This window comes from Parambassis ranga, chromosome 2, assembly GCF_900634625.1.
Source record: "Parambassis ranga chromosome 2, fParRan2.1, whole genome shotgun sequence".
Lineage (NCBI taxonomy): Eukaryota > Metazoa > Chordata > Actinopteri > Ambassidae > Parambassis > Parambassis ranga.
In genome coordinates, this window is record NC_041023.1 from 29,810,582 (window position 1) to 29,819,718 (window position 9,137).

The following is a 9,137-nucleotide window of genomic DNA, read 5'->3' on the forward strand; positions in this document are numbered from 1 at the left end:
ACATCATGCACCAAGTAGTGTGGAATGCAGGGCAGACAGGTAAAAGCACATGCAGATTCATGCAGATGTGGGCAAGACAAACTGATCCGGCAACTTCAGTCTCAATCTCATTCTTAAGGGAAGGTGCAACATTATTTGGCATTAGACTGGATTAAACATATTACCATGAAACACGGATTATTAAGTGCTTTTAGGGCAGATAACCAAAACACTCAACATCCTGTTCTACAAAACCAAACATTTGGCCAGCAACATAAATGATCATAATCCAAGAATTTAATCCATACATGCAAAGATCTTGCATGCATGGATGTGAATGTGATGTCAGCCTTATTACAATTCTGAAAAAGGCACTGCAGTATAAACTGATGTGAGCTACAACTCCCTGTGCAAACCCATTGTCATGTCATCAGCAAAGAAGGGAGTGAAAGTCTAAACAGAATTAAGTCTTTATTCAAATAAAAGCATTTTTAAATAAAATTTTAAAGAGCACCGAATTCACAGTGATGTGTAGCATGGTTTGGTTAACAAATGAAAGCTGCAAGCAAACACAATGAAGACACCCACCCCTCTTTTACCCCTTTTCAGCTGTAACAGTGTGTAATGGACAGTACATAAACCCAGACATTGGCAAAACTGGCTTTTCTTTACATGCTAATGAAGGGCAACACAGCGTTTCTGCAGTTTTTAGGCAATTTAGAAAACAATTTAGAACAAATAACTCTCATCTTGATTAATCCTAAGGTGTGTAGTACTTGAGTTTTTAATGTTTTCCTTCCTTCCAGTCTGACAGCAAATATGTTCAACTCTGCTTTTATTTCTGTCAACACCATGAGAATAAAAGCAGAGTGACTAGAAAACAAATAAAATTGCTGCCTAGGTTAACATATAAAAAGAAGCATTTAAAACACTACAACAGCAACCCTGATTGGATTCAGAGGTTAAGAAGGATGAATGGGTAAAACACTGTCAGTCTTAATGGAAAAAAAAGTACAATTGTGTTAAATTGTCTAAAATGTGCAAACACTGCCATTAGCAAAACGACTGCCTGCCACCCCTTTAGACTAGAGTCATTACTGTAGACACTTGTGAAATCTATTTTAAAAGGTAAATGCCTACCTAGTTATGCAAGACCAAATGTGCAAACAGCAATGTCAGTTCATAAGAATACCTTAAGAGAAATTGATTTTAATCATTAAAATAAATATTCATGCAGCCATCCTTTGCACAAAAATCTTAAAATTACTAGAGAATGCAGATTTCAAAAAAGGGAGTAGACAGTGCTTGACTTCATGATGTGGCAAAGTTACCCAGATTTTTCCATTTGGAGGATGACAACCAAGAGTCCATACTTGGCTTGACACAAAGGCATCATGTAAGGAAAAAACGGTGGCATGGAGCAGGGCGTGGATGAGTAAAATCCATAAAACATTCCACATATATTTTCTTTATCATCACTGTATCTACAAATCTTCAGAACAAAACCAACGAAAAAGGCATCCCATTGTTTTTGGTTTTAAGGCGGGGCTACAATTGGCAGGGGAGGGAGAGGGCATGATCCCAAGTGGATTGATTTCTGTGCTCTGTGAGACCTCATCTCCTCCAGCCCAGCCCTTCCATTCGTCTTTTTTGCACTCCACTGTGCCTATTTCAAACGTTCAACTAGTTCCTGTGTGAGGCCCAGGTTGAGCAGCTGCATGGTGGGGAGAGAGGTCAAGTGAGGAAACGCTTTCAGAAGCTTCTCCCAGCATAGCTCCAGCAGGCTGGGCACAGCCAGCCAGATCTTGAACAGAGAGCCAGTTCTCTTGTTCTCATGGATGTTCACCACACCACCATGGATGTACATGCAGCCAGCCTTGAGAAAAGTGAGAGAAAGATATTTTATATATAGCATAAGTCTTCATTTAGGGTTTAAGCTTTGTTACTTACTGGGGTAACAGCAGCACAGTGAAAGTAAGCTGGCTCAGGCATCACTGCTGGTAGTTTACTCCACTGGAAAGTGTGCAAGTTGATCTTCCACAGATCAGCCAATATGAGTTCTCCATTGTAGCCTCCACAGATAAATACATCTGCAACACAGAAAAGAAATCGTTGGTGTTAACTGGAATCCGTCTTAACCCTGAGAAACATGAGAACATATGAATGTGTATGTTGGAAAGTCTCACCATTGCGAATTTGCACACAGCTATGACACCTCCTGGGAGCAGGATATCCTGTTGAAAGGACAGACATGTTTAAACATTGTGCATTAAAACACATCAGATGTTATTATTCATGAGCTGCAGGACACAGACCTATTTTATCATGAGGTTTAGTTGTAATCTCCTCCCAGGAATTGGTTTCCAGATTGTAAGCATGTATCTGTCAAAAGAAGATGTTTAGGTAGTGTTTTGATGACATGCAATGTGTTTTGTTTACTTCACTTGGTGTAGTGGTGTAGTACTGTACTTTATCCAGAGGGTATGATGTCCAGGAAGTTCCTCCTCCCAGAATATAAATCCTTTGTCCATCATGTGCTATTTCATGCCTGTATCTGTGACACACACACACAGCAGCAAGCCAGGATTTAATGCACTGAAAGGATGGCTGAGGTTAGTGCCTGTAGGTTTTGTTTTTAAATGCAGCAGCGTACCGTTCCTCAGGCAGGTCATCAGGAGGGTTGTTGGGTTTAAGGTGGATCCACTCCCTGGTGGTCAGGTCCAGCCTGTGCAGGTCTGTGCTGTAAATGTAACCTGTTGTCCCTCCAAACACATACAAGAAGCCATTTATAATGACCATGGCCTGGAGGAGGAGAAAGAAAAATGAAACATTAGAGAAGATACATGAAACACTACAGCCAAGATTTACTGATATCAACATGGCCTTTAATATCTGTACCTACCTGCCCATAGATTCTGTTAGGCTTCTTCCCTCGACAGATGAGCAGCGACCATCGCTTGTACTTCACATTACAAACATGAACATCGTTGCCATTATTTTCACCAAAGGGGATCCCAGTGCCACCAAACACCAGGAGGTTGTTACCGTGCAAAACAGCTAAAGGAATACAGTAATGTCAACGTTTAATGTTATTAATAACCTTCAAATCTAGAATTTGTGCATGTGAAACAATGCAGACATTTAAGCATTAGGGAATGATATACTATTATACCTGACATAGACGCCAGCTCGGTGGGCATGTAACCCTCTGTTCGTATCTGCTGCCAGCAGCCTGTGGCAAAGTGGTACCTCCAAAGCTCCCTGAACAGTGGATAGTCTTCATTCTCTGAGCCTCCTGACTCATCATAGTCAGGATTGTACCCTCCAAACACATACAGGTTAGTGTTGTCAGCGACACAGCGATGCCCACTACGGGCAGGGGGAGTACGATGACCTGTGAAAGGAGGAAACGAGGATGAGGAAAAAAGAGACCAGGTATGCAAAAACTGCACAAGGATATGCTATCACTAATCAAGCTGTGAGGCAGCAAGCCAATGACAATCACAATCAAAGCAGGACACACAGAGCAAAGAGAGACACACAGAGAGAACACAAGCATCCACTGATACTAATTTAATGCCAAACAAAACTGTTCCCTAGAAGGTTTTACAGTATTGTCAGTTACCTCAAAATAACTCAAAAACACACTAATATTTCAGTGTGATCACATGCTTCATGCTAATATTACACTTCTTTCACTTCTCACTTGCCAGATATGGATGCCTAACACTACTACCAACATGGCTAGAAACAGAAAAATGACAAACCAATTACCATCCAGGCATTCAGCATCAGCAAGAATACTAGCATCTGGTATCACACATCTTTAATGCAGTTTTCTGTATGGATCTTCTGCAATTACTTGGAAGTGACAGCTTCCTCATGACTTTCTGGCTCAACACACACCGCAGATCATCTCAATTTAGTCAGTATTTCTTTTATGAATACTTCCTGTCCACTCTAGAGATGCAGCAAAAACCCTCTATAAACGTCCATAAAATTTGTTTGTGGGCGTGACGTTGCACATAAATTCACTGAAATAATAAAGTAGGCTATGCTACAGCTGAGCCGGATTATGACGAGCAGCGAGTTTTTTTTCTTCAATCAATATTATCTTTCAAATGATTGGTAACCACTCACAACAACTGTGATTATAGAGCAGAACAACGATTTGTTGCTAGCTTGATTCCAGTGCTTAGCAAGTCACAAAAGAAGGGAGACATTTAAATTCCTGTCATACACAAAGTCATTACTTTGTGGAAAACCCTCGCTGACTCACACAGATTTTATTTTACAGGAAAAATGCGGCATCAAGTTGAAACGTAGCACTGTTAGCATGTCTGGCTAATGTTGTTGACCGACCTGCTAACGTCACACCGTGCGGCGGCCTGCCTGTCAGTCTCTCGAATTTATTCAGCAGGTCCGGACTGCGAACACCTTCAGCGTCTGACATGGTTTCCGCTGTTACAATCCAGTCCTGAAGAACGTCACACGAAATAAAAACAACATCTGCCGACACATCATTTCACAGTTCAGTCAGTTTTGAAACCATTTACAAATTTTAACCCCCGGTCGTGAGACGGTTGGCCAATCAGCGTCCTTGTTATTAGGACGTTGTTTCGTCAGAGGTGGGCGGGACTACCCGTGTCAATTGTCTCCACAACAACTAAAATGAATAAATAAAATTTAAAAACTTGCCAATATTCTAAGTATAGTAACTTTTACAGTATGAGCTTCGATGAACAATACAGGTAAGCCACGGAAAAAAATTACCAGCATTTACCCCAGTAAATTACTAAATAGATAAATTATTAATTCAACTATTATTTCTATGAATGTGTGTATTTTATATTTTACACTAGTGGTAATTTAAATATTCCGATTAATATTTTCTATAAAATAAAACTACACGTCTGTGTTGTGGCTGGGGCGTTTCAAAGCGGAACGGTTGGTTTCAGGGTGTATTTTCCGGAGGGACTTCAGTGCCGATCATGGCGACTCTCGGCGGCAGTCGTGGGGATCGTCTCGGCAGTTCTAATCAACAGAAGTCTTGTCTTGCTTCTCCAGAAAAAGTTCGCGAACTTCTTAATGAGGGAGTATCATCAACAGACGTCGGCTCCGACAGGTGCAGATTTCAAACAATGGCGCGTTTTCTGTTTGCAAATTACAAGTTGGGGTTAGCTAGTTTGGTTAGCCTTTTAGCCAGGCTGCAGTACCTCTGCGGCCGTGTTCACTCAGCGTGTTTTATAGAGAGACAAATCTCTGTGGATTTGAAGCTTGTGAGCTAGCGACAAGTGGTATACATGCACACCATTGTGTTTTTATTACGGTCATTATTGCTTTAATTGGCTGGACTCGTATTTCTTATGGTAGCTGCTGCACTGTGTCTGGGTGCTGTTACATATAAAAGGGACGTGGACCGAAAGTTTTGTGGAAACAGTATAAAGTAGCTGCTAATATTCTGAGTATATTACAGATACTGATATTACTGCGCACCAACTAGATCCTGGAACAGAAAGAACGAATGAAACCTCTCTTGATATTATTATTATTATTATATTTCTTCTTGGTTTTTAGACCCTCTGCTATGTACTCATGGCAGAATAAGTATTTGTATCTTTCATATAACAAGTGTGTGGAAACTGTTGTGTGTTTTGGTCTTTGTGGATTTCAGTGCACAAGGAGATACAGTTTTGGAAGGAAAAAGCAACACTCCAGCACACTGCGAGGCAACAAACAAAGAAGCCTTCTTCTCAAGAGTGGAATCATATTCAATATCCTTTGCTTATTTTGACAAAGTGTGATCTATCTGATTTATCCATTTATTTATGATACAATCAAGTAAGTAAATAAGTCTGCCAGAGTGCAAGTTTCCTTAGTATCTCACTGTTTGAAATGGCCAGGCAAACCCCGCGCACTCTCCCCTCTGATATGCGCCAGATATGGCTGGATCAATGTCGGCTGTGATATGCTCAAGTGCTGCAGCTGCCAGGCTTTCCTTTGTGCATCACTACAACCAGCTTTAGACTTTGAAAAATGTAAGCCAAACTTTAAGCAGACAATGTCAGAGCCAGAATACACATTAACCTGGCAAGGTTAGCCTGATATTTCCAGTCTGCCAAATATGAAAGGTCGAACCATTCTTTTCTTTTAAACAGATGAAAACCGCATTGCAGAGATATCAAGGCAGCTTCAGACACAGCACGAGAAGTTCTGTCCTTGGCCTGACTTCCCTTGTCCAGGTAACTGTTTTGCATAGCATGCATATGCCATCTATAATATATCACTTAAGCTGAATTAACCCTGAGTCATCCACATTGTGGTAATGGTAAATGTTGCTTTTTATTTCAGAGCGGTTCTGGCTGGTTCCAGCCTGTGAACCATCAACACTTCTTACTGCATTTTTGGAGCGTTTCCAGAGTGCCTGTCTCCTTACACAGCAGCTGCCAGCCATGAAGCCGGAACAGCTGAAATCCATGGTGAGACAGCAGAATGGGAGAAACCTCTGTGTTTTAAAACATTAGGAGCATTATTTGTGTTACAAAAAGATCTTTAGATTATAGAAACCATGGCCAGATTCATTGTAGAAAACTGCAATATTAGGTATTTTTTTTCTTGGTTATGTGTAATGAATGTCCACTGTTTCCTCGCAGTCTTTGACAGAGGATGTCATCAGTGTTATACTTCAGCTGATTGAGGAAGAACAAAAAAGAAAAGGAGGGACACCATGTTCTCAATCTTTGGCTGTCCAAGTAGCTGCATGCATTGTGTCTCTCTGTGGCTGGGCAGCAAGGTGAGAGGAATCTTTTGTAAGGCTGCTCTGATCCATCAACCTTTGAGTGTTGTACACCGATATCTTTTCTATATAGCTGCCATATCTATTAAGCACTATCAGAAGAGCTAGTCAGATTTGCAGAACATGTGAGACAGTTCTTTTATGCACAGCTAAACTAGCTTCACTGGTCTAGCAATTTCGGAAAATAGTTTTGCAATTCGCAAGGTGTGTTTTTAGCAAATTCCTCATTCAGGCAAGCAACTAATATATTTAATACAACGAACACATTTAAACACTCGAAGGCTGCCTGGACATGTAAAGAAATGTGACATGTTTTCAGCATTTAAATGCTCTTAGTGTGACAATACCGGTGAGATTTGAACCATGGGACAAAAAGTGCTTTTCTCTCTCTTAGCCCAGCTCTGCATGCCATGAGTCTGCCCATCCTGACCTGCGCTTACTGCATGCGCAAAGTGGGCTTATGGAACTTCCACCAGATGGAGGAAATTGGAGGTGACGGACACACATTATCAAACCCTTCAGGCTCCTCTGCTCATGTAACAGCACCTGCCTCAGCAACCACCTATGAGGGCCAGGGGGATCATTCTACATCTGCCTCACCCAACCCTGCCACAACTCCATGTCGCATGAAGCTGAGGAGTCAGGACTCCACCCGTTCTGATCAGGCAAGCTTTTAGCAGGTTTCTAATTGAATGATTAGAAACTACGTGTCTCATTCATAGTACTATAAACTTTGTTAAAGGCTGCTTCTTCAGCATTATTTTGTTTGTGCTCCAGGGAGAAGGCACCCTCTCCCCTGTGGCCTTGCGTGCACGAAGCAGAGACTCACCCAGCCCCAGTGAAGAGGTGCCAAGCCCTTTGACCAGGGGCAAGAGGCCTGCAACTCGCAGTAGAGGTCATGGAGACGGCTCAAGCATTGACAGTGTTGCTAGCCTTCACCCCCCTAAGCGCCTGTGCCTCTCACCAGCTGTTGGTCCTGTAAGAGTTGCCATTTTATTTATGTGCTAGAAGTCCACATTAATCCAAGCTAAAACCTTTGTGGATTACTTACTTTGAGGTTATTGATGTTATTACACTCTTTTCTGTCCACTTCTGTTAAATCAGGATGGGCCCCTGCACAAGAATGCATTTGACCCCCTTGCTCAGCACAGGGACTGGTGCCCCTGGATCTCTGTGGGAAAGGAGAATGTGGATCCTGGGGCTATCCCTTTTTTGGATGCAGGAACAGCACCCCAGCAGCAGGGATGGAAGGCTGCTCTCGACCTCCTTATGCCCTCAAAGAAGAACTCCAATGGTGAGGCAGGCCGTCCAGTACAGGCAAGTGAAAACTTTTAACAACTAAGTGTCATTCAAGCATGAACATAATTTAACACTGACATTGTTTCTTTTGTCCTCTAATAAAAAACTATATTTGACTCTCTCTTTGCAGGGTCCGTGTGACAAGTCTAAAAAAGTGTTTGCTATATTCCGTCAGTGGCAGGTATCCTCTTCTCCATCTCAGTAGACTGTCTGCATAAAAGGAACATTGCAACTCAAAAAGCATGAAGTGACTTGCCTCTTTTTGTGGTAGAGAATCAGTCGTTTTATGTCAGGAATGTCGGTGTATGCCATCCCAGTGTGTTTCCAGTCTGAAGACTTGGAGAGTGTCAACACTGAACGTGTGTCTTCTCTGTGAACAGCAAAAAAAATGTGAAGCATTTTAAAACATTTGAATTTGGCTATATGAAATTTGGGATGTACAACTACAGGGGCCTCCTCATGTGAATAGTCATCAAGCAATATGGTGCATCTCTGTATATAAAAAGGCCACAAACAAGCCATGTACGATTAACCTTATAATACGGCCTGCTGTGGTAGGTAATGACATCATGATGGTCTGGATTTCTGTGTAATAGTCAAAGAATCCTTGGTTCTGAGAAAGGGCCAAATGGCACTACACTGGAAAGATAAGGTTTACCTTCACTGTATGTTGAATCACAGGTAAGGTAAACATTATCCTCAGATGAGAACAAAAACTGTGAGGTCCTTTTTTATGTGTACTTTTGACTTCTTTTTGAAGAGAAAAGAGTCCTTATGGAGTAGTGTTTTTTTATTAATTTAGTCAGTGCTAAAATCCTGATTGGGTAGAACTACGTGCCACAAATTTCAAACCTTCCTTTTATTGCCTTTCTGTGATATCTTACTGCAACTGCAGTTCTCAGTATTCTGCATGTGATTTATTTTCGTAGGGTTTAATAAAATGTCTGAATGTTTTGCGTGGCTTCTCAAAGGTTTTTTTTTATAAGTTTAACCTCCTGTGACTTGACTTTGCTCACGTATTTGTTGGGGGTATTTTGTGTTTTAGCACTCGGTGGCAGCCACT

General features: G+C 41.5%; 2 protein-coding genes across 2 annotated transcripts; one reads left to right on the forward strand and one right to left on the reverse strand.

Moving 5' to 3' along the window:
- Positions 1–437: 437 nt before the first annotated feature.
- Positions 438–4,586, reverse strand: klhdc10 (kelch domain containing 10). Its single transcript, XM_028399616.1, has 9 exons — positions 4,342–4,586; positions 3,152–3,373; positions 2,882–3,036; positions 2,633–2,781; positions 2,449–2,533; positions 2,295–2,361; positions 2,166–2,213; positions 1,930–2,069; positions 438–1,855 (listed from the first exon to the last, which is right to left on the reverse strand). Exons 1-9 carry the CDS (start codon positions 4,430–4,432, stop codon positions 1,646–1,648), a joined length of 1,167 nt encoding a protein of 388 aa, XP_028255417.1. The 5' UTR covers positions 4,433–4,586; the 3' UTR covers positions 438–1,645.
- Positions 4,587–4,956: 370 nt separating this feature from the next.
- zc3hc1 (zinc finger, C3HC-type containing 1) lies at positions 4,957–9,028 on the forward strand. The gene is made up of 10 exons (XM_028399617.1): positions 4,957–5,104; positions 5,654–5,753; positions 5,867–6,017; positions 6,138–6,221; positions 6,331–6,458; positions 6,633–6,772; positions 7,170–7,440; positions 7,553–7,753; positions 7,880–8,092; positions 8,205–9,028. The coding sequence occupies exons 1-10, from the start codon at positions 4,971–4,973 to the stop codon at positions 8,277–8,279; spliced, it is 1,497 nt and encodes a 498-aa protein (XP_028255418.1). The 5' UTR covers positions 4,957–4,970; the 3' UTR covers positions 8,280–9,028.
- Positions 9,029–9,137: the final 109 nt, after the last annotated feature.

Excerpts from the sequence above, each read along its gene's own strand:
- klhdc10 (XM_028399616.1), bottom strand. The coding sequence starts at position 4,432 with ATGTCAGACGCTGAAGGTGTTCGCAGTCCGGACCTGCTGAATAAATTC. Across the intron at positions 2,782-2,881 it reads CTAACAGAATCTATGGGCAG|GCCATGGTCATTATAAATGG; the intron begins GTAGGTACAGAT and ends CTCCTCCTCCAG. Across the intron at positions 1,856-1,929 it reads ACTGTGCTGCTGTTACCCCA|GCTGGCTGCATGTACATCCA; the intron begins GTAAGTAACAAA and ends ACTTTTCTCAAG.
- zc3hc1 (XM_028399617.1), top strand. The coding sequence starts at position 4,971 with ATGGCGACTCTCGGCGGCAGTCGTGGGGATCGTCTCGGCAGTTCTAAT. Across the intron at positions 7,754-7,879 it reads TCTCACCAGCTGTTGGTCCT|GATGGGCCCCTGCACAAGAA; the intron begins GTAAGAGTTGCC and ends CTGTTAAATCAG. Across the intron at positions 8,093-8,204 it reads AGGCAGGCCGTCCAGTACAG|GGTCCGTGTGACAAGTCTAA; the intron begins GCAAGTGAAAAC and ends CTCTCTTTGCAG.